This window comes from Vanessa tameamea, chromosome 2 (assembly GCF_037043105.1).
Source record: "Vanessa tameamea isolate UH-Manoa-2023 chromosome 2, ilVanTame1 primary haplotype, whole genome shotgun sequence".
In the NCBI taxonomy this organism is placed as follows: Eukaryota; Metazoa; Arthropoda; class Insecta; order Lepidoptera; family Nymphalidae; genus Vanessa; species Vanessa tameamea.
In genome coordinates, this window is record NC_087310.1 from 11,052,705 (window position 1) to 11,077,859 (window position 25,155).

The window sequence follows — 25,155 nt, forward strand, 5'->3', positions numbered from 1 at the left end:
CGACGCATGTTTTTGTTAAACAAGTTATTATTATTATAGTATAGGTTGATTATGCACGATTTAATCAACTACCTCAACCTCTAGTATTTTAACTGTTTTATGCGGTACGAGAAACAATTTTCCGCAAAATCACCGATTTTAAATATCCAACAGAACCCCGAGCGACGCCATTTACGTATACCTATTGTTTAGTTAAAAAAATTGATATGGATTGCATATCATTCGTAACGCACTGAGAGTAAGTTCTCTTCTAGCTCTGCCGCAGTAAATTTGTTAATCTATATTACATTTGCAAAAGCGAAATACCGCTCACTGATTAATCACGAAATCTCAGACACTATTACACCTGAAAACTTGAAATTTGGCAGGTAGGTTCCGTATAGGGTGTAGACATCCGCTAACATTTTACGAAACTCTACCCCAATGGGGAGAAAATGGGGTTTGGAAGTTTGTGTTGTATAAATTTCGCGCGTGTATAAGTTGTATAAGTTTTCGACCTTAACAGTTCCTCTATTATGTACACCTTCGTTTTTGAATTACTAGTAACCAGACGTTACTAGTAATTCAAAAACGAAGGAATATCTTCCTAAAAGTTTTCACGTCACATACTTGACAGACTTCGAAACTTACAAAACATTTTTAATTGGGATACTTTTGAATTACGCCTCTTAGAGGAATCTGCCACACAAATTGATTCTTGATTATTGTAACCCGACATTAGGCTTATACAGGAATTGATTGCGTCGCCGTCGCTGGTAAATCATCATCCACTGCTGAACATAAGCCTCTCCGAAGGGGCGCCAAAGCTCCTGGTTCTCCGCCTTCCTCGTCCAGTCTGGTCCCATCATCTTCTTCAAGTCATTGATCCACGTGGCTCGGAGGCACCCTTATTGAAATATTAAATTTTTTCTATATTACATACTTTCTATATATTGTGATATTTGATGATTTATGTTAATAATTATATTTGTGATCTACCGTATACTTTAAAGTCGCATGAAATAAATTATATCTCTGAACTTATTTTATGTCTGAACTTTACTATATGCACACTTTATATTGATGTACAACAATAGTATTTGTATTGTTATATTAATATGAAAAGCTGATTGAACGATATGGCCTGCTGTTATCATCGATTAGTGCGTTCGAAAGCGATAGATAGCTCTATAATGTACAGGTATGTTTGTGTATCCTTTCATGAATCTCGTGGATCCCATATATAGTAAGTAAAAATATAACTTAAGTCAAAAGTAACACAGTTTTAAAGGGTAAGTTTTGGAGCTTATTCCAACAAGCTGCGGGTTCGCGGAGACGCATGTGGTAGATATGCATGTGACACATTCAGGTTTCCTGACGATGTTTTCCTCCACCACCGAGGACGAGATAATGAACATAAATTAAGCCCATTATATATATATTGTTATATATCTAATTCATTAATATTAGGAGATAAGCAATTCGTAGCACTAGATGAACATGCGGCTTCGTCGGCTTGGAAGACTTGCATAACGCTTTTTAACATAAAACAATTTTATAATTATAATGCATATTTGGATAATAGATAAAAACATATTAATAATTAGGAAGCGTGAGTCTAAAGTGGACTGCAACGCAAAGAATTGATACCACGACATGCACTTGTGCCATTCCGAAGTCTAGTTTTCGACCAGCACTGGACCAGCTTGGTGGACTATAGCATCACTATTCCAATGCTAAGAAGGAGCCCAAGTGCATAAATGCTGATGTACGTAATTATTAAAATATAAATAAAATATCTTTAATGGTTCAAATTTATATCTCTAAAAACGAAATAAACCTAATATACCATATCTATATTTAAATAATTTTAGGACGAAGTTGACAAAAACTTTAAAATCACATTATGTTTAAATAGGTGTATGTAAGTACTTAGATTCCCAATCTAATATTATGAATTTACACATTACTACACACAGGTGGACAACCAGCAGGAGGTTCACTATACACATACACATACATAAGCGTTTTATTGCACATTTTTATCTTCAAAACTAAAGACCTTGCATACGTCTCTTTGTGCATCAAATTTACTCATACATAATATTTACTCCCCTAGAAAAGCGAATTAAAACAATTTGCGTACATCGTCCGTTCAAGCTTGTTTCATTCCAAGTTTTATCAGAATCGGTTAAATGGTTAAGATGTGAAAGTGTTACAGACTGACGGGCAGACAGAGTGACTTTCGCATTGATAATATTATCAAATATAAGTAATAACAGTAATTAAGTATGGAGTAGATATTTAGATGAGGTGAATAATATTATTATTATAAGATTATTTGTGTACTAACGTTGCCTGTAAGTAAGATTCAAGATATTAAGTTCAATCAACGGAACATAAAATAAGCAACGTATTTTTAAGTAATGTTTCTGGGAAATAACGAATAAAGCACACATCACCCCATTCCAGGTAGGCGCGTGGCGCAATCCGAGGGGTTGGCAACTCGATGAATAATAATAAGGACACAGGACACTCGTGGCCATTATTCTTTAACGAAATTATTTTCTCATGTAACTGTATAATATTTAAAGTTTTTAAAAATGTATAATGAATTTCACTAAACTGTTTGCATTATATATGTATTAATGTTATGAAAGCGAAAGTAGTTCATTTATTACGCTTGATTACATAAATGATCATCATTAAATTTTGCAAACGTTGTCAGAATAGGGTACCTAGCACCTGCCATATCCCCGTTACACGCGGGCGAATCCGCAAGCGGAAACTAGTCTTTTGAATTCTACCACTATAAATACGCTTTACAAAACATAATATTTAATTTTTATCATAAGCACCTAAAGGATATATTTTTGAAAAATGCTTTCAATAAACTCAATAGAATAATCCTCAATTAATAGCTTTAAGGTCGGGTCTAGCTTACGGGTCTGGCTATGTGATTATATGTAAGGAATAGGAGACGAAAATACCCTGACAATTCGCTTAATTACGTTGAATTAGAAACTATAAATATTAAATTGTTTGAAAATAAGCATCGATTGAGTTTTTTTTATCAATAATACATATATAGAAAACTAAGCAAGTTGTAATTGACAATAGATCCGTAACTTTTAGTTAAGGTCCTACTGTGCTTTTTGTCCCTTTTCTAGTAAGGTGTTATAATTTACAATTACTTTAAAAATTATAAAAATATAATATAATGGTCCTCGTACTTTAATTGACTCCACTTAACCTAAAAAATATCTTTTATTTTTGACATTTTTTTCATAATGACCATTAATATTATTGTACTTTTTAATAAAAAAAATATTGGCGTAATTTTAAAGAGAGGATGCAAAGCATTAAAAATAAAGTAAGGGCTCGCGACCCGCCGTATTGTGCGGAAATTAGTCTGCCTTTAAAGCAGAGACTAACAAACTTTTAGTTGGAAACGGGAATATAATTTTGATAGTTTAATTTATAATAGAAAAAAGTCCGTTTCACTTATTACTGTATTTAGAAGATTAACAAATCACTAATTTTTATTTTGCTTATGAAAAATAAACTTTTTGTTATTTTTATTTTGTTTTAATGAAATATTTTTATGATGATTGACTATTCTCAACGGGAAACCCGTTGAGATTAGCACTCTTCATTTCCTTTCTCTTATGTTCCGATAAGGCTACTGCTCGAACCGGGATTCAAGGCCAAGACTCCAAGGACTGCATTCGAAAAATATAGCCTAACGAGGCAGAAGTCATCATTTACTCATCTACATAACTCGAGTATGAATATGTATTTATTGTATACAATTTCATACTTTAATTTATCGAAATTAACAGTAGATATTTAACGCCCACTAATAATAACCTTTAAAATGTATTAATTAACATATAATAATTATAATATACTTACAGAATGTATAAGGAAAAACAATACAAATTTCGTTGTAAAATAACATTTGTAATAAAATTCAATTGAATGTTATTTTTTTAAAATAATAACCTACTCTATACATTTACGTATATACACGCAGGTTGGAAACCACTGGCCTATAATATTGGCGGCGAACAGTAGTCTGGCGCAGTGCGGGAGCGTCTAGTGCATGTGCTGCACACGCCCGCCTCGACTCGTCCACATGACTCTTTACGATCTAAACCTTACTTGAATGGTTTTACGATTTCAACTTGACGAAAATAAAACTCATGTTCAGCTGTAATAATGTGCAAACATTTTGTGTTAGTTCCTTTGGAAACGAGTGAATCTGGTATGTATTTTTAAATATTAAAATAAAAACCATTTGTTTGTGTTATGTTGACGTTTCTAAATACATTAAAGTATTCCTAAACCCTAACTTTCTATTATAAAAAGCATTTAATGAAATTTGAATTTATCAATATGTTTTAATTATTAAAAATACTTACATATATATCTGAGTAATGGCACAAAACCGTCTCGTTTCCTGTTATAATTATAATATTTTCGAATAAAGTTCATTTTATTATAAGAACGTCTAATTTATATAGAATTTAATATCTAGCATTAAAAGCAAAATTTTCTCAATTGCTCCGAGAATTTGCAGCGAAAAATTAATGCCAACAATTGTTTTATTATCACACAAGTGTGCGCGCGCCTACGAGTAAAATCACATATTAGAAGACCATTTGTTTTTATTAAAGAACATATATATTAATCGATTATTAAAAAATATGTTGACGAAATTGAGTGTAGTTGTCGAGCCATGAAACCATAGCCATGGAATTAATTCTAATCGAGCGACAGGAGAGGGTTATTAGTAATATTGACATCCTACAGCTCGCTCCGCAGTGGCTCGTGGGCAGCGCGCCTGCGCGCTACGCCGTACGTATCACTAACGTATTAAAAACACAAGAAATACGAATCCTTGTTATTTGTTACAATATCTATAGTGCTTGTTTGTTACTTCACAGTTCGAATGAACACGAAAATTCAATACGAAAGATGAGATTACCGAAATTGGATATGTGTGAGTTCACAAAATCGTTCGTGTTACTTCCTTCTGTTTTAGTGACGATTGAAATGTTTTTGCTTTTAAATATAAAATAATTAAGTTCTTAAGTTTATCTTCCATTTTAGTACAAATCACAAGAGAAAAACATTTTGTTTCATTTATTAAACAATAGTGGTTTTTTTATTTAAATATAATGTTCTGCGAAAAAGTTGCCCTTGTCTATATGCAAGAGTTAAATATAATAGCAAATAAATAATAATTACGCTTAGTATTTAGGTCATTGAAATTTTGGGACGGACGTCGAGCGTCAATGTATTAAAATGACATTAAGCCTAGGAAATAGACTACAATTGTATTCGCTATTTCTATATTACCTAGCCTGCAATATATATTATATATACAATATATATTTTAGGCTACGTAAGTACAATAATTATTATTATTTATGCAAAGTATTGACCGCAACGTTATATATTTAGGTTGGCTAACTATTTTCTCTAGAGCACCAAGTAGTTTGAACGAGGATAACCTGCCAGGACAATTTATAAACTAACATGAAAAATATATATGAAATATGATTTTCAAAATAAAATAGTACAATTTTAAATAAGTCTCGTGATATTTTAAGTTTCAGTAACAAAAAACTAACCTACAACCAAGTGCTATAATCATTTTTCTCTTATAAGTAAAATTGTGATGAAAAGTTTGACAAATGTACTGTGTATTTTACATTTTCCATACAGAAAAATGTGATTATATCGGCCTATGCCCAGCCCACTGCTGGGCTTAAACATGTGACGATGATGATGATTAGTGTGGCAAATTTACTCAATTGATTTGTTATCTGAGTTCGATCCTATATTCAATTCTTTAAAAAGGTTTTCTTTCAGGTCTTCGTAACGTTCGTTTAAAGTTCGGATCTAGTTTTAACTTACTAATAATGAATAATAAGAATAATTTGACTAACCGATTTGACGACTGAATCGATTCGTTATTGCATAATGAACATTTGATAACGTTTTTATTCCGTTCGATTCAGTTTATTTTAAATTGTATCGAGCGAGTGTGATGTGTGTCTTACAGTTAGCAATGAGATTCTGTAAGTATTCACTACTTATCTCACTTGTGATGTGTCAACTTACGGTGATACGCCATTTTGCTACGTATCCTTATAATTAATATTATCAATGTCGCATATAACATTCTGAAATTTCACGCTCGTGTTCTCCGGTGAGTTTCGAGTTTCATCATAAAGAATATCCCTAAAATATGAATTTGTTGCGAGTATGTATACTTGTCAAATTAAAACTAAAATCTTTACTATATTCTTTTGAAAACTACCCACAAAAATAAATATTTGTTTTCAACAATATTAAATATCTATTTTCTTAATACCCATCAAATACCGAATAATTATAGTTTAATTAATTTGGATTAACAGCAAATTTAATTACTGGCTACACTGAAAAATATTATTTTGATTACACAGTTACTTAGTTTGACGTTGTATTAGAAATGAAAAATAGAAATGATTAACTTTTAATAAAAAGTAATAAATTAGCCTTCTTAATTATATAATGGTAAAGTTATAGAAAAAAAAAACCAAACAAAAAGAGGATTTTGGTTCTTTAAATAAATATATTTATTTGTAAGCTTTAGAAACTTATTGAGGAAGTAAATAATCTTTCAATTTCGCCAACTATTAACAATGCCATCGTCATCGAATCTGTCTGTACATCCGCCTTACGTTCGATTGCAAGTCGTAAAACTTTGTATTGTTTCGGTCAGCCAGTTGTTGTCGTAGGTGTTTGGTTCAGTGCCATAAAGCTCTTTTTAATTAACAAATTCTGTTTATTTAAAATGATCAACTCTAGTCATTAAACATTATTGCTAAGTAGACTATCCGATAGTACCCATAAAATATAAAACGAATCCAGAATAATTAGTCTCGTAAAGGTAAACGCTTACACGCGTTGAAACTAGTAACTACGAAAAAACATGCCACTTTTAAATAAGTACTTTTTAAGTAGACCTCCTTAAGTTCACAAGTTTATTATAGAAGTTATGGCAAGTTTTGTAAAAATTATTGCACTTGCTCTGAGTGCAGTGTCCACAGATATAATAATGAAGTAATATAATAATGTTTCACATGATCTTTTCTACTTTAATATTGATTGAAAACTTTGATTAACTCAGAAACCCATTCTATCTAAGTTCCTTGGGACGATGATACAGAGAAGATTAATCAGCTAACACTGATTCACTCACCAGCATAGCAAAAGCCAGGGATTGTTCATAAGATAAGAGTTCTAGTAAGCGGTAAACTTTTTTTTCTACGCTTGTACTGGACATTATTAAAACGGGATTCAAAATATAAACTCAAAAACTAACAACCGGTATTTTATATGGTTTTCCCAGGGGACGGAGTGATTCGTGAGAAGGTTTAGTTGTATAATCGTAATTCATTAGTTTTATGTAAATTATCGGAAAAAATCAAGCCGACTGCAAACTTTACTGGCGTGCACCTCGTAAACCAATAGATTTATACGTATTACGATCTAAATGTTTTATGTAGTTCCTTATTCATGCGATTCTGTCTGTATCTGTTGATGGATAACTAGTTTCATGAATTCGTCAAATTCTACCGGGATAAGCTGCGACGTACAATGAATAACGTAATGACAATAAGCGTATACGTCAATGATATCAAGATCTAAAACAATTAATTACGAGTATGAATGAATATGTTCCTATTAATTACAATTTGTTAACAATCGTATGACCTAGGTCTATTGCAGGTGGCCAATTAATGCTGGTATCCATTGGCAACAGTCCTGCAACAGTAATATCCAATTAATCGCAATTCAAACTCTGACATTCACTTGAACTGTCTCGACAAACAATCAACATATTGTGATATGTATTGTCTGTCAATCAGTCAAAAATATTCCCCTTCAATTAATATTTGTCCGATTCGATTGGCTTTTCATTACACTCCTTTGAATGTCAAAACTATCGATTGAATTCCGACTGAAACACTTCGATCTTCTAAGTTGTATTTCATAAATACTTGATATGGATAAAAGAAATGAAGATTTATTTTTGAAAACTTTATAAGACATCTATCTATCGACTTAAAGTTGTTACGTTGGTCGAATATATATTTTTTTCTCCAGAATAACCTGAGATGGTTACTGAAAGGATACGATGTGACGAGACGACTTAAATGCTTTAATTAAGAATTTAATAGCGATTAAGCACTTACATTCGTACAAAGTCTAGTCGCCGCGTCCATTCATAAATAGTGAATCATTATTTTTTAATAAAATTACAGTCGTGTTTTTTTTTAATTTCTTGATTTCAAATGTTATTCAATAATATATAAATATTTGAATAAAGTAATTTAAAATAACAATATTGTATAAGATTGTCATTTTACAAATTACGTTTTACCTTATTAAGTAATTTAAAATAACTATATTGTATAAGATTGTTATTTTACCAATTACGTTTAGCTACCACCCTAGCTAAACGTAAAAATAGAATATTTTTAGTTTAGGTGTAGACTAAAAAATATTCTATTTTTAGAAAACCATTGTTGTTTGTTTGAAAAAATCGTTTGTCAAAATATGAAGTTCTAAAACTACTTGGGAACAGGTCAATACATACATATATGTAATTCTAAAACCATAAACCTCATTTTTGCTTCGCTGTCGACGAGTAAAAATCATTTCGAACCAACGCATCATTGCAAAAAAATCTAAATTAATAGGCATTTATTGTAAGGGTTTACGTGTTTGTGAATAAGAATATATAACTGAGCAATGATGTCGTGTCAGGATTATTGCGATTTATAACACAAGTCGCAGCATCCGCTCGTCAAATTGTCAATTCTGTGTCTGCTATTCTAGTAACACCATTCCGTATTGTGTACATTGTCATCCATTCAACGTGCTATTCTTAAAACCGTATTATTCAATAGATGAATCAATATTCAATTCTCTACAGCGATAGATAATGATTGAATTGAGAATGAAGCTTCATTTATCCTGGATATTGAATCTTTAAGAACCAGTTTAGTGTCAATGCGATTCAAATTTAAATATCTTATCAAGACAGGATGAATTAAATTACAGTATCTTAGAGATAATAAAAAAAACATCTCTCAGCGCATGGGAAATACAAACCCGATTTATATTATACAGAACCTTTGCAAAAGACTTGGCGAATTTATATATTTTTCAATAATTTGTTGTTTCTAATTATATTTATAATTTGGTTTCGGTCTGGAAACGATCGCCTCATTCCCGATTGGATTTGGATTTGTACAATATTTTTAATAAAATGAACAGTAAAACGAAAAACTGTAACGTCATATTGAACATTTACAATAACAAAGTTATTTTTATTAAATGTTAAAGATACTTAACATACTCCTTATTTAATAAAATTATCAAAGAAAATGTTGCTTTCCACTTTCCAAAAGTCAACTGTTGTGAACGAATAAAATATTACCGAACAAATAAATAATATACCAGTAGTTATAAAATCATTTCAATAAGAATAGACACATAATATCTCAATTGGTAGGAATTTTTAAAATGTTGTTGTATGGGTAACGAGAAAGTCTGATTTTTGTATCGGTTACCTCCGAATGAATGGCTATGTTGTTGGTGTTTGTTCAATGCCATCCGTTGTTATCACTGACGACATTTTCTCAATTAATATTCTGAATGCCCGCTTTGATTGTATAATTATCACCGATCCTCGTGATATTTTCTGTGTTATTTATAAAAGTACATTTCAATTTTATCGGTTAAAGAATTAAAAAAAAAAAATGATGATAGATTTTGATTACTACATGAACTTTTTAGGTGTATTACAATAAAACTAATTTGATTAAAGTATAAGTTATGTTTATTATAAAATAAGAATATTTATTAATTAACTTTTAGTTTTGAGTTAATATTATAATTTTGGTCAATGTCTTTGTGATGAAAAGCTGATAGAAAATAATATTACAAAATAAATAGCGATTGATTTAAGGTAAAAGAATACACTGTGATGAAACCTGCATGTGTCGAATTAATTTATTCACATGTATCTGTATAATTATTATATTTAAATTGTTACAAATATTATTATATAAATATATTAAATATTGTGATAGTATAACAACGAAGTTCCGGTATAATTATTGTTCATCTACATGCAAATTAAGTTTATTGTTTATATTCATAATTTTAAAACATTGTTTCTCAGAATAATTTAGTATGTAGGTATAAAATTTAATACATTTTTTAATTTAGGTTTATTTTTAACTTTGTAACAATTTATACCTTACGTATTTCAGTACAAAGGTAAGCGTTAAATAATACAAAATTTATAATTAATTCTAACTAGATACATACATATAAAAATGAATATATTTAACAATCATAGACGCAGCAGAAAGGGGTTTTAATATGATGTGTCATAATATTATAGATTATATAAGTATAGGTAATTCTTATGTACGATCATTAAATTATCAAGCTTGGCTGATACGGCCAGGAGATAGGTAGTGGAACTATTGTAGTAAATACTACGTGTAGTAAGTAAGCCCTACGAGTTTACTTCAATCAGTTCATTTTGAGTACCACATTTTACAGATTACACTGATTTTTTTTTATATATACATACATATTATATGTAAATATTAGGCATATATATTTTTTTATTTCAGTAGAGAAAATTCTATTTAATCAATTCTAGATGTAACAAAAATTTCTAAGAAGAATTTCAAGTGTTCAGCATTTTTGTATTATTAGTTCTATGTTCTCCATTAAATTTTACTTTTCATAAAAAATCATAAATAATCTTTTACAGCGATGAAGAAGACGTGCAAGCCAGCTATGCTGAGCAGGATCTGGCAAGCTAGCCGACGAGCCTTGAACTTGGAACATTCTCCTCCGCAAGTATTCGCCTGTAGTCAGTGGCAGAATGGATCTCACCCGGTAACATCCTATTTTGTTTACAGGTAAATATACATCATTATCATAAAACCATGGTACAATTTGTATTTTCTTTAATATTATATTAATATTTATGAAAGAGCCATTTAACATTTTCCAATTAATAAATTTAAATCGCAATCAAAAATCTCAAAATTAACCTGGAGTTAGTATTCGTAAATATTTATTTTACTCAGGATTGCGGATTTTCTTGCTGGTTTCTCTTGAAAGGACTAAATTTTAAAGCTGATAGTTTTCAATTAAATTTATCTTGTAAAATTGTTTTGCTTGCATTGATTTAAAAGTTGATTAAAGAATATATATATATTTTATTTTCAATTTGAGTGTCTCAATTAGCTTTGACACATATTACCAAATAGAAAATTAATTAATGAGTTTCAACATTACAATGCGCAGTTCACCATTAATTATATCAAAAGAAAGAAGGCCTACAATATAGTACAATTCAAAACTTTCTATATTCAATATGTATGTAGATAGTTTAATAATATGAGTATTTAACGACTTTAATCCAGGAGGATCGAAATATACTGTTTAAATACAAACTAACTTCATCCATAACAGGTGGCTACTATTCCTCACTGTCCTATCGATTGGAATATCAAGTTTCGCCTGTCAACGTCTCCCACGATTGTATAAGGGGCCGAAAGTGGAGCTGAATTACTTCAAATGGTTCATATACTTCACCAACTGGGGCTACCTTCTCATCGTAGTGCAAGCAGGTCTTGCGCTCGCGGTTGTCCATCGATACAAATCACAGAGATCTTTTAATATACGTAAGTAATATTTAAATTCTAAAAAAAAACAGTCACATAATTATCTAATTATGTAAAAATATTAATTTTTACATAATTAGGATAACTTGCTTTTGTTGTTCTCGGAAAAATCTACCTAGAGATCGGAGATGCTTACGCGATTTCACAGATAACAAAACCATGTTTAATTTTACTAGTATACCAAAACTATTTGTATACAACTATGGTGACCAAAGTCATAGTCTTCCTAATATAATCTCGTAAATAAATTGAATTAGTCTGAAAATAATCGGCAATGAACCTTAATATTTTTAATTATGGCAATAAAAGAAGAAATGACAACAGCGTGTGGTCAAATCTCTGGATTTCAGCAATGTCAAAAGCCTCGCGTGATTTAGTTCGCTTATCAAAGGAGGCCCGCGGACAGTAAGTAATCATTGAGAACAATCAACTAACATCATGAGTCGCGTGTCGGGAGCTAAATACTTCTGGCTATTTAATGTTTCAATAACAACATTAATACATACGATACGGTTCCAGATAATCATTGCTTCAAATCCGTTTTTAAACTTACGAAATGGTTATATCAATACTTCATATGTTACATTATCATATAACTATTAAACAAATTATAACAATAATAATAATCTACTGCTAAATTATTTTTAATTTTAACAAATTAATTTTGATCTATTTTAACCCACAATTTCAATGGCAAAATAATGAATGAATGAATTTAGCATGACGATTCACATTTATACACAAATGAATGTTGAATAAATGTAGCGTAAGATAAGGATCGGTTTTCAGCTTATTGTATAGTGTTCATAATGTAAAGTATTTGTTATACCGTCGTGCCTATGATAATATAATAATAATTAATGCAATGTCATAGCAAATACTGGAATGTCAACATTTAACTGTTAAAATGTTTTGTTTTTTTTTTAACAAGATCACGATATTAAATTTTATTCCTTTTTTGTTGCCATGGAACAATCAATTATTTTTATAATAAAAATATAAAAATAATTGAATGTTCCATGGTAACAAAAAGGAATAATAAATGAATATCTTGATCTTGTTAAAAAAAAAAACAAAATATTTTAACAGTTTTTAAAAAGTTAATCGTTTTGTATTATTTTCAAGGTTTATATTTTAATAATTACGTGTTTATCAACCGTCCTCATGCATTGGTAGAGAATGCCTTCAGACATTAAGTCTTCTGTTAAATAAATATATAACATAATTTTGCAGAAATCGTTAATCCATATCATACGAAGCCGCATAAGGTCGCTTTTTTGTGAAAACCCAAATTGCATAAAACGTAATATTAAAGATGATTAAAACTGGTTGGTAATAAAATATATATCAGTAGAGTAAATCGAAGTAAAACCAACAGTGTTATTCGGAACATCGTATCTCACTCTTAAAATTTTGACAAATGATTTTAGTTTATGGTGGTGGATGAAAGGTTAGAGGTGTTGCGGAGTTAAAATCATAATTACCGTAATGGCGTCATTTCAATGTTGTTTACACCTTTAAAGACGTATCACTTTGTATGTTACCCAACAGATATTAATTTTAAGAGCTTAGTGATAAATTGATGGTGTAACTTTTCCAATAAATCAATAAACACATAATTATTATACGTTTCCAAATACGTATGACAGGACTTTCTACTTCAGAAGTAAATACAAGAAAAAGTAATAACATTTATGTTTTACGAGGTTATTACGAGATGGCAATATGTTCATCGTAAGGGATAAGTGTCCTATAAAGAGTCGAGATGGCCCAGTGGTCAGAACGCGTGCATCTTAACCGATGATTTCGGGTTCAAACCCAGACAGGCACCACTGAATTTTCATGTACTTAATTTGTGTTTATAATTCACCTCGTGCTCGGCGGTGAAGGAAAACATCGTGAGGAAACCTGCATGTGTCTAATTTCAACGAAAAACTGCCACATGTGTATTCCGCCAACCCGCATTGGAGCAGCGTGGTAGAATATACCCCAAACCTTGTCCTCAAAGGGAGACGAGGCCTTTAGCCCAGCAGTGGGAAATTTACAGGCTGCTAATGCTATGCTAAAAAAGAATAATAAAAAAAAACATTAAAAATAAATCAATAATTAATAATCCCATAATTGTTCAAAGGCTACAAAATACAAATGTTTAGATAAAACAGTACATAAAATTACAGTATATATAATACTTACTATATTATAATACTACACCATTCTGAAATAAATATGCATTGATACGAATACTACAAAAATCATTCTATTTTTATTTGTAATAATGTGAATAACATTAATAGACTTTCGTAGCTGACTGTACATAAAGGCAAAACATACGAGGGGACGGTTTGGTTGAAGTGCAGTTGATTGATACAATTTCGCGTCAATTAAACTCCGAGTGGGCTGCCACCCGCCACAATTATCCTCATTGGTTCCTCATTCCTGCTATTGACGTCCGAACCGATACTATAACGAACGACAATTGATATATCGGCCACATATGGTCACTATTGCTATAATTCCAACCACAACATAATTTTGTTGCTAGGTAGAGCTAGTTGAATTTTAAGGATAAACTATAGCAGTAATTTATTTAAAAATAAATAGGAACACTATATTCATCGAGCTTATCTTACACAAATAAAAAATATAAAATGAAGTATATATACCTTTACCAATATAAAAACTACTTACACGACAACAGATGGTCCAAGAGATGACAACTATATCGGCCTCTGTCTGAATTTTGCAATCCTAAAGAAAAACGTTAATTGTAAGTCATAATAAGAAGTGTTAGGCATAGTCAATAGCGATAGGAGTGAAGACTAACAAATCTTATATAACAGATTCCATGCGATTTGTTTATAGCTCTAAAATATGATGAACTAAATTACGTTATTGATTTCTTTATCTTTATTTATAAAAAAACAATATGATTATTAACTATTTAAATCCACTTTAATATTACTTCTAAAGTTCCAATAATAACTTCGTTGACATTCAAAACGCTATTTTTTTCACAAATCCATAAGAAATACAATATATTTTACATGATCTCAGCCAATGTATATGTATATTATCAATTAAAAGTCAAAGTTGAATAGGCTATAGTTATTACTTTAAAAAAAAAAAAACATAGTTGAGTCATATGCATCCTATCCATGTAATGGAATAAGTTCCTGGCTACTTCTCTCTCCTCAAAAGGAGATATTTAAAGTAGGATTTATTTAATTGTTACTAAACTATACTTTAAGAAATTCTAAATATAAGTGAACATTTGAAAAATAATGACTTTTTTTTTGACAGCATGTGAAGACGAAGAAATCCCGATGCCTCGTCGTCAGAGGACTCCGCTGCTGTGTCGATCGTACTGGTTGGCTCACACCGTCGCAACTGACCTGGCTTTCGTCATCACGCTCATCTATTGGACGTTGGTGCATGATCCTAGTGCGTTACTCACATAATGATACAGCTTACAAATTCACTTTTTATTTTTTAATCGTCTGAGAAATTTATTGAAAATCTTGTATGTTTACGATATAATAATATTATGTATAATACATAACAAAATTGTCTTTAAATGGTCAAATGCTAATCCATTTATCTTAAATCCATTTAATAATATTGATATTGACAACTGTATCTAATATTTTTTACTTAATTTGGACGGAGCAATTGATGTAATTCAAAATTTATTTTAGCATCATAAGTTAAATATCGAAGTTGGACCAATGACTCCTAAACGATTTAGGAGTCATTGCTGCATAAGTCGAACCCGCAGCTAACTTAAAGTTTTTTACAAGATACCGTTTTAATGCACAGAAATCCATGAAATCAATACCCTCAATCTACTGGTCCACGGCGGAAATTCACTAGTAATGCTGCTGGAATTGGCCGTCACTGCTCACCCAGTACGTGCTGCACATGCATTGTTCGGGGCCGGAGCAGGCCTCGCATATGGTGTATTTAGCGGCTTCTACTGGGCGGTTGGAGGTACCGACAGAATTGGACTACCTGCTATATATCCAGCTCTTGATTGGAATAAACCAGGTATTTAACACATCTTTAAATTACGCCTATTATTTACTAATATTTAATTGTATCAGTATTTCTGACGTCTCGTGTAATAGCAGTGTATATGCTACTAGGCGCTTATTCTGAGTGATAAGTTTCCTTCCAACCAGTGGTAAGTTTATCAAAAGACGTGGTATGTATTTTAAAGGCAAATAAATCAAAAAACAATAACGTATCGTAAAAAGTAGGTAGGTAATAAAATTAAAGGATTTACAGTGCACTAAGAAGAAATTACACTTTTTTTTTACTTTTGGACGTGTATAAATATAACGTAATCTTACATTGTGTATAATCAAAACGTGGAGGCCTTTACGCTTTAATATTTTCCGTTAAAATGGAATGACTCAAACCTGAAAACCTAGTCGATGAATCTTATGATTTTCCAGCCTCATTCCATCTTATGGTGTTTTCTCTCAAATATTTATGAAATCTATTTAATAAAAAAGAATCATTACACAAAATCCGTTATCTACTTCGATTTTGAAGACGGCTGAAATGTTTTTCCTGCAATCATACAAATGAATAATACTCTTATCACTCGCACCAACGTGACTAAGGTTTTATTAACAAAACAAAAGTGGATTTTCTATATTAAATGAATTGAATGTTCATAAGATTCCTTGAAAAATATTTGATAAAGTGTATCTGGGAATTCGAGTACACGTAGTAATATTTCACACTAAACACGTGTAGCCATACTTGGAAAAGATACTATCAAGTTTATGTTTGTTTATGATAGCAAGTCAGCAGCGACTAATATGACGTGCGCTTTTATTTCACAAGTGGGGTTGTTATTATATTGTATCAAGTTGATTATCTAAATATGGATCGTCGAAGTTTGAGAAGTTGCGGCGAAAATAATGTAAGGCTCAATTCACACGGCGATCCGTTTTACAGGTATATCGTATATATACGGACCTCCTGTGTGAATGTGCACTGCAAGTATATAAATTTGGTGATCATTTTAAAGTTAAAAAATTAAAATCATTTTAGAATGTTTTCAAAATGCAATTTTACTTTACTTAATTATTTGCTTGTAGAGTTACTCAGTAATTCTACTTGGATAATAAATTATAAGTCTAGTCATTATTTCCGAAGAACACTTTTAGTTTATCAGGAATTAAATTCCCAGTTTACATTATCCAAACATTTCCATTAACCATTATCAAAAGTATTATGAATTTATAATTTACTAAGTTTTATTAATTCACATTAATTTATTTTTGTAAAACATTTATCTATTCTTAGCCGGAAAAAAAACGAAAATTCGTAAACCGATTAAGAAATAAAATTGAAATTATTATTATTCACACTATCGTTATTATTTATATATTGGCATATCCGTTATACGCCAACTATACAACAAATATTAGTTTAAATCTTTCAAAATTTAAATAATTCATAGTTTATAAATCAAGTTGTCGTACTTATTAAACGAATAATTTAAAATTTCAGCATCAGCTCTGGGCTTCGTAGCACTTTGCGCAGCGGTGATGATGTTCGCGCATGGCGTGGCAACGTGTCTTGCGTATGCACGCTCCCGGCTGGCTGCGAGACTGCTGCCCGCTCGCGCACGGGCCGACCGACTCACGCTCCCCACGCACTGAGGATCGAGAAAACGGCGCTATCGTGTAAAGAACTACAGGAACGCTTACAGTTATAGGTTTTAGGAGTAAGTGTTAATTCTTAAATTACATTCCTTTAAGGACTGTTGTGAAAACGTTTACTGAGCGAAGAAGTGTGGAGTGATAATGAAATACGGTTTCAGCAGATCTTAATGAGTGATACCATGACGCGTTAGTTATAAAAACAAAATCACCGAAACAGTGAAATTAGTAAATAATAACTGCAATACAAAACAAAAAAAATCGAATACCTTATTAAAGATAATGTATTTAATAGTTCTATTAATGCTTCTATATTATATATTTAGAAATATAATTTAAAAAAAAAATCATTAATTCATTTAATAAATACTATTATTGATTGATAACGAAACTAGTATTGGAAAATGAATGATTGTAAATCATATTCAATCAATTGAATATATATCTTCTACGGGTAAAGTGTACCAGAGGATGGGGATATATTAATAGACATAGTAATAGCCTGTTTTTCCCATTTATATATTTTATAGTACTTTAGAAACAACACTACTGATTGCATAATATAATATTTTTCAATACCAATAAGTATTACTTGCTTTACGAAAGGTACATTTTAATATATATCAAATATATTATAAATTAATAAAATAGTCTGATAAGGAAATTTTCCTTTAAGTATTAAATTATTGTTTTGATTTATTAATATTATAAATAATCGAAAAAATGTTTTATTCTATGTTCATATCATATATTTATTATAGTACTCGTTTGAACCAAAGAGGGAGAAACTAGTTTACCTATATTAATATAAAAACAATTCAGACTTGTATAAGAAATAGTTGTGACCTTTGCTTTTAAAACACATAAGATAGATAGGTACAGAAAAAAACAGTATTTTTTCCAAAAATGTAATATCAAATATTTTTATAATAATTAATACAATATTTTTTTATTATTGTTATTAGTTCGGCATGATATGCACACTTATGTAAAATATTTCCTATTTAATTAAAATTTATGTGACACATTTTTAAAATTCAAGCCCAACTTTCGTGTGTCAACGGTTTATTACTGGAATAATAACTAAACCATAGAAGTGTTTTAAAAAGTAAAAACACACAGTTTTAGTTTTCAGAATCATATTGGGAGGTACATTCTTTTATATATTTTATTAAATCCTAAACAGTTTCTATTCGTAATTTATTGTTCAGAGTTTTTTTTTTTTAAATATCAATAGTAAGGCTGATGACTAACTGCCCGAACACCTTTTTGATTCTGTCATAATTAACAATGATTATTAAAATGATTTGAGGTAAACAAATAAAAAATAAACAAGTAGAAATTCAAGAAGTGATAATTGTAATTATATACTATTGTATTATTACGCAGCATTTATTATTGTGACATTGTTACTCTTTTTTAGTAATTATTTGACCGAAATTTTTCGGTTTTTGTTTACATGCATTTATTTATTATGATACGCGACTAGCTTTAAAAATATTCTTTTAAAACTACGTAAGTACGTACACTGTTACTCGAATGTGTAACTAGGTTAGCGTGGTAAAAATTAGAAGAAGAAGGCCGTGCTGCTCAGACGTGGGCGATTAATTACTATTTGCTAATTAAAGGACGTTTAAAAAGAGAATTTTTGTCTATGACCGTTTTACAAGATTCGCTGCTGGACAACTATTTAAATCATGCATTTTGGTACTCTAAGCTAATCTTTGGAATTGGTGCCCTCTCTGATAATGTGTACAATCGCTCACTTCTTTTAGGAATGGTAACAAAATATTTAGAATTTACCAACTGGATTTATCAAGTTCAAATGAATGTGTAGAATGATGAGTATCGACTGAATAGATGGGTATAAGTATCGATTCTCAATAACCATATAACATTATATGCATTGCTATAATATTGCATTTTCCTGTCACGTATTTTTCAGAATATAAAGAAAATATATTTTCTTTCCTAAATTTGTTAACCTTTTAAATATTGAAACTTGGTAATATGTACTGATATATACTGTTGTACTGCTGTACTGTATAATGTCTAACGGACTTACCTATAAATGTTGTTTTTGGGGTGAACAGAGAAACAATGCTGTCTTTTTCTTTCGAATATCAAATCAATAATAAGAGAAAGAGATAAATCTATGTATAACACAACACTACAATGTTTATAAGTAAGACCGTTAATTTTTAGGTGTAATCAATTTAAACATCAAGGTGAACTGATTTCATTTGAAAAGAAACATCTGGCTTAGTAATTTATACCCATGTTCCTAAACACTTTTATTTTTTCTCAGGCGCAGCATGCAAATATTGATATTAAATTTCTCTTTCTAAATTTAATAAAAATGTAAGTAGCTCTATGTATTCGATTATATCATATATTTGTTGCTACGTAGATTTCTATCGTCAAAATTTCCATATTGTTAAAATGTAACAATTACATTATGACTAAACGACCTTTAACAACGTCGTTTCATTATTGCTTTATATACGTACTAAATCTATTTTTAATATGATTTTAATGTCATTTCCGGATTATATATAGAAATTAGGGATGGGTCTGATAAATTCAGCATTCGGTATATTCGTCCAGCTTACCGAACATTCGGATTTCTCTCAAAAATTGTACTCAACGCATGTCTAATATAGTAGTATAAATATTTGAAGCAAGCATTTTCATTAGAGGTATTCCATAATTAACTATTCTTTATGAAAGAGGTCCTACTACATCTTACATTCATTACATTCGCTCTACATTCCCAAACTTCCACTTATAATTGACAAGCAAATGGGCCACCTAATGGTTAGAGGTCACCTTCGCTCATAGACACCGGCACTTTAAAAAGTATAAATTATTGTTTGAAACCAGCAAAAATTAAAAAAAAACCTTAGATTTATATATTCCATGTGATTTGCTAATAGCTTATGCACTACAGTCAGCTCTTGAATAATATATTTGTATTTTTATAGCAACACTATTCTACTGAACTAAACCTAGGTCAACTTTAATTTATTTTGCAAAATTCCGATCGCATTTTTTTTTTCGTATTTATTGTAAATGCCATAGATTGTATTATAGGTATCGAATCATGTCATATAAATTCACGGTCAAAGGTAATCCTTCTTCTCCTTCAATTTACCTGCAATTGGAATAGCCTATAAGATGTTATGTCTCTTGTGTCTCTTATTACGGAATTTGGCCGAATTCATATTCGGTTAAATTTTTATTCGGCCCATCACTAATAGAATACTATCAAAGTGTGTTATCAAATAAAATAAAATTATTTAGCATTAAATAATAAATAATTAACGTATAATTTCATACTCAGTATGTTTATTGTGATTTTTAGAAATAGCGTTATTGTTCCTAGCCTACATATAATATTTAGGCGAAACTCTGTGATGCGTTCTTCACGCAGGTAGTATTATTGTGGTATGTGTATTATGTAGGTAAGAATAATCTAAAATCAATAGTTTTGTATAATGCTTGGTATAATTAATTGTGAATTATCAATTATATAAAATAAAATCTAATCTAATATTATTTATAAATCTGGTACAAAGTATTAATATAATATTCTATGTATTATCCATGTGGTATCTGGTATTAATTAGTTTATCGTTATAATAAAATTAAATTTCATATATGAATGTTGATTTCATTATTCGTTATCGAAAAACCTCTGCAACTCTAAACATTCTTAATTACCATACCAGGAGCATATCTACAAGTGTGGTGTCGCCTAAATATATATTTCTAAAACAAAAATCTACTCACAATTTATTTGGATTTTTTTTTAATAGTTTTTCTGTTGCACCAGGACGCCCAGGCCTATAATTCCGGTCCTAGTCATGCCCAATGATAAAGAGTGGTCACTAACGCATATTTTCATTGAAGGTGTAAAAAATATTAACCATTCCTTTCATCGCCAAAACTCCTCCAACTTGGAAACTAATAATTTATATCCCTTATGTGTAATTACTATATGAGCCAGCTAACAAAACCTTCAAACTAGAACACAACAATAATAAGTACTTATTGCTGATTGGTGTTAGAATATCTAAAGAGCGAGTGGTACCTAGACGGACTTGCACGGAGACCTACCACAATAAATAAAGGTTTAACTATTATTCCTCATTAAAAACATACATTTTAGTAAACTGGGTCGAAACTTTGCGAAACATAAGTACCAATATTTTAACATGAATGCGCCTGTAAATATATTTAATTCTAAAAAAATACAACGTTATGGAAGAAACTATATTTTTTTCAAAAGGCGTTTAAATATTTATTGTGTATTTAGGCTATTAGGTAATTCCACGCATGACTAAAGACGTTCCATACCTTTTTAAAGGTAATTATTAAACATTGGGAAAGAAAACAAAGGATATCTATATAAAAATGATTTCACGTTCATATCGTCATATCTTATAACACCACCTTCGTCGTGGGATTATTGTGTACAAAAACTGTTGTAACCAACTATGAAGTACAAAAAGTAGTTGATTAATCTCAACGTAAGAAATCCATTTCATAACCAATGAATTTTGTTGAAAGCTAGTAAAAACAAAAAAAAACAGTTTTAATATTTATAATTTTCGAAATTGATTATTTATTATAGTTGAAGTCAAATTCGTAATCACAATTTAATTAATGTATGTATATGAAATATTATATGAATATATGCTCAAGAACACTTCAAGACCACAAAAAAATAATAGAATGGCTTGTTTTTTTTTATGTGTACGTATTAATTTAAAAAGCAATTATTTTTCTTAAGTTTTGTCGTTTTCCTAACGTAATCCACATTTCGTATTCGTCCTTATTAAAAAATATATAATTTTACATTTGTATTTTTTTAAATTAAAAGCGAAGACAAGACTACACGATTTATATAAGACTTTTACATCTATATATAAAGACGTCAATATAATTAACATGGGCGGTACTCTGTTTGATTTAATTTTCTCAAATTATGAAATACACAACTACTGATTTTTAAAGTCTTCTATTTGATGTAATCATTTTTTTAAAACCGATATGGTCGAAGAGGTTAGGCAAAAGCTTGTGTAATTGTTCAAAACCAGTCTAACGAACAGAATTTTCATGTGCTTACATTAATTTTATAATAGACTATGTGACAATGTGACAATGCAAAGTGTCAATTTTTGTAATCAATATAAATTATGAATTTAAAAATGGTTATTTATCAACGAAAGTTGAAAATAATAACTAATTTATTCAAATCCATAAATAAAAATAAACTTTTTTAAACGTTTGTCACGTGACACAAAACGCTCCCGATTGGTTGGGCTTATGATGACGTCACTTGCTTATTAACCTCGTTTGCCTGCTATATGTACCACAGATTACAATACAGGCAAGTGACGTCACCGACCCCTTTGCAGCTCCATATTGTCAAAGTAGCGTTTTCGCGAGCTATTTAAATATGGAATTTTTATTTTGATATTTTTCAGCAAATATGTACTAGAATTAAAAAAGATAACTTTTACTGGGTTCCTTAACCTCTACTAAATAATATAAAATGCATTTTAAATACTAGTCAAATAGCCTATACCGCGGTGTAAAATATGACCGTGAGGAAATCTACATGTTTCGTAAGAAAAAAACAATCAATTTTTATTTGGCTGTGGTAACCACCATTTGACTGTGTGATGATAATTATATCGATCAGTCATGTAAATCTAAAAAACCTGTATGGACTTTACCTCTACAATATTTTGTACCGAATCCCAGAAAATATTAAAACAATATAATTATACCTTTTCTAAACCTAAACAAAATCTTACAATCAGTTTAATTTTAGAACTTATTTAAATTTTGTTTACTTAAAAAAAATATAATCAAATGTTTTCTTGTATATACAAAATACTAGCAAATATTAAAAACTAAAAATAAATAGTGTAAACAGTATTTGACCTAATTTATCCATATAAGACACGATCTTGAAGTCGATTCGTTATATATCACGTTTTGATTTTTCTTTATACACAATTTATCAATCAAAATATAATAAACATTAACTGCTTAAATATTTAAACTATTTTTAATTAATATTTGTATATATATACAAATATGAATTCAAAATAGTTACTGTATAAATCTTGACCGCGTGGAAATAATAAAATAAATAATTATAATTCGCACCTACATGTTTTAAGTGAAAATAAAAACGCACATACAACACTGTTCATTTCTATCACTCTTCAACACAACAAAAGAGGGTCCAACCGGAGAACGAAGGATTTTACGTGCTTTTCGAGGCACGGCATTGAAAACACTTCCAACATCCAAAATCTAGGCTACAACATAATAACATTTTACCGGTCCTGAGTTCAAATACGAGGGGTATGAACTCAGGACCTCAAGATATACGCCCTCGTCAGCTTGCTAATAGTGACCAGACCAACGAGATGCAAAAGTAATAAGGAAGGACATAAAATTAAATATTTAATATTATACATTGGCAGTATTTGCCTTGCTAGTTATAGCAGAGTAGCAACTGCTACATTATGAATATTTAAATCCTTTCCCTTATATTAAAATGTACTAACGACCCCGAACTAGTACCGGTAAGCGTGCAACCTGTACAAGAGCGTAAGCTGACTGAATTGTAGGGGAAGGCGGTGAGCTGGGAACTTTGGCGCACTTTGGGGACTCAAGGTTCTGGTGATGATGATGACCATGATTATCTAACTATTTTACTTACTGTTCAAGACATACCTATACCAAGTTTCAAAACCAACCAGATATATAGACTAAAATATCATATTGAAATCAAACATGTCCCCCCCTAAGGGTTCGTCTTAAAACACAACAACTTACAATTTAATATCCTACTTTATAAGAAAAAATCTGTTAACAGCTGTGTTTTCTGAATACATGTAGAACTCTGCGTTTGGTTACTCAACAGTGTGGGAGTGACTTTAGATGGCATCCGAATGATTGACGGTGCGTGAAGGCAAATTTTCTTCTCATAGACCTTGAATCAACGGTAGACCGCGCACAGTCGCTCACGCATGCGCTATCGATTAGGGCTGCTATGTTATTACTCACAAATTAAACTAACTCACATTCAGTAATTTAATTTTAATAAAATATTTTTATTTTATTTTAATAAAACAGTAATATATATAAAAATAAAATACAGCGAAAACTGATACTAACCTTTTTTTTGTTTAAACTTGAATATTTACTTGACAAAGAAAATACTACATTGGAAAATCGAATCTATTCTTAATAATTATCGTCTCCCTGGTTTGTATTGACTTTTATTACGTGATAATTGGCAGCCCTATAGTCGCCACTCAATTCGTCTGCTAGATCTTCGCACTGGTACACGAACTATAGTGTTGACTTTAGAGTCAGTCGCACTCGCGCGCTGAATGTGCGCACGGTGCGCGCGGTTTTATTTTATTATTTATTTGTTTATGTCGCCGGTATTATAAAAATAAGTTAAATTTTAAATTTCAATAATAAGCAAAGTGATCGTAAAATTATTCTTAAAAAAACTTGTTTTAAATTCGGTTTTCGAAAAATGGTAAGACAGAGTATATAATAAATAAATAAAAATAGCTTTCTTAAATATAAGTCAATTATAGTGTTACAATATACAGCGCTACTACTTTAATATATCTATTCAGTGTAATTAGTTAATTATATAAAATAATAATAATAACTTATTA

At 30.3% G+C, this 25,155-nt stretch overlaps 2 protein-coding genes across 3 annotated transcripts in view; both read left to right on the plus strand.

The window, feature by feature from the left end:
- LOC113401991 (protein rolling stone-like) overlaps positions 1 to 25,155 on the plus strand; it is a 234,273-nt gene that overhangs the window by 197,606 nt on the left and 11,512 nt on the right. The gene's annotated exons all lie outside the window — the stretch shown is intronic.
- LOC113401989 (protein rolling stone-like) lies at positions 4,054 to 17,728 on the plus strand. Of its 2 annotated transcripts, none has more exons than XM_026642081.2 (6): positions 4,054 to 4,246; positions 10,838 to 10,988; positions 11,548 to 11,759; positions 15,060 to 15,200; positions 15,576 to 15,803; positions 17,283 to 17,725. In XM_026642081.2, exons 1-6 carry the CDS (start codon positions 4,201 to 4,203, stop codon positions 17,432 to 17,434), a joined length of 930 nt encoding a protein of 309 aa, XP_026497866.1. In that variant the 5' UTR covers positions 4,054 to 4,200; the 3' UTR covers positions 17,435 to 17,725. The 2 variants fall into 2 exon arrangements, with proteins under 2 accessions (XP_026497866.1, XP_026497867.2); XM_026642082.2 differs by lacking the exon at positions 4,054 to 4,246 and adding an exon at positions 4,788 to 4,984 and having other exon boundaries at positions 17,283 to 17,728.

Excerpts from the sequence above, each read along its gene's own strand:
- LOC113401989 (XM_026642081.2), top strand. The coding sequence starts at position 4,201 with ATGTGCAAACATTTTGTGTTAGTTCCTTTGGAAACGAGTGAATCTG. Across the intron at positions 4,247-10,837 it reads TTTGGAAACGAGTGAATCTG|CGATGAAGAAGACGTGCAAG; the intron begins GTATGTATTTTT and ends AATCTTTTACAG. Across the intron at positions 10,989-11,547 it reads ACATCCTATTTTGTTTACAG|GTGGCTACTATTCCTCACTG; the intron begins GTAAATATACAT and ends CATCCATAACAG.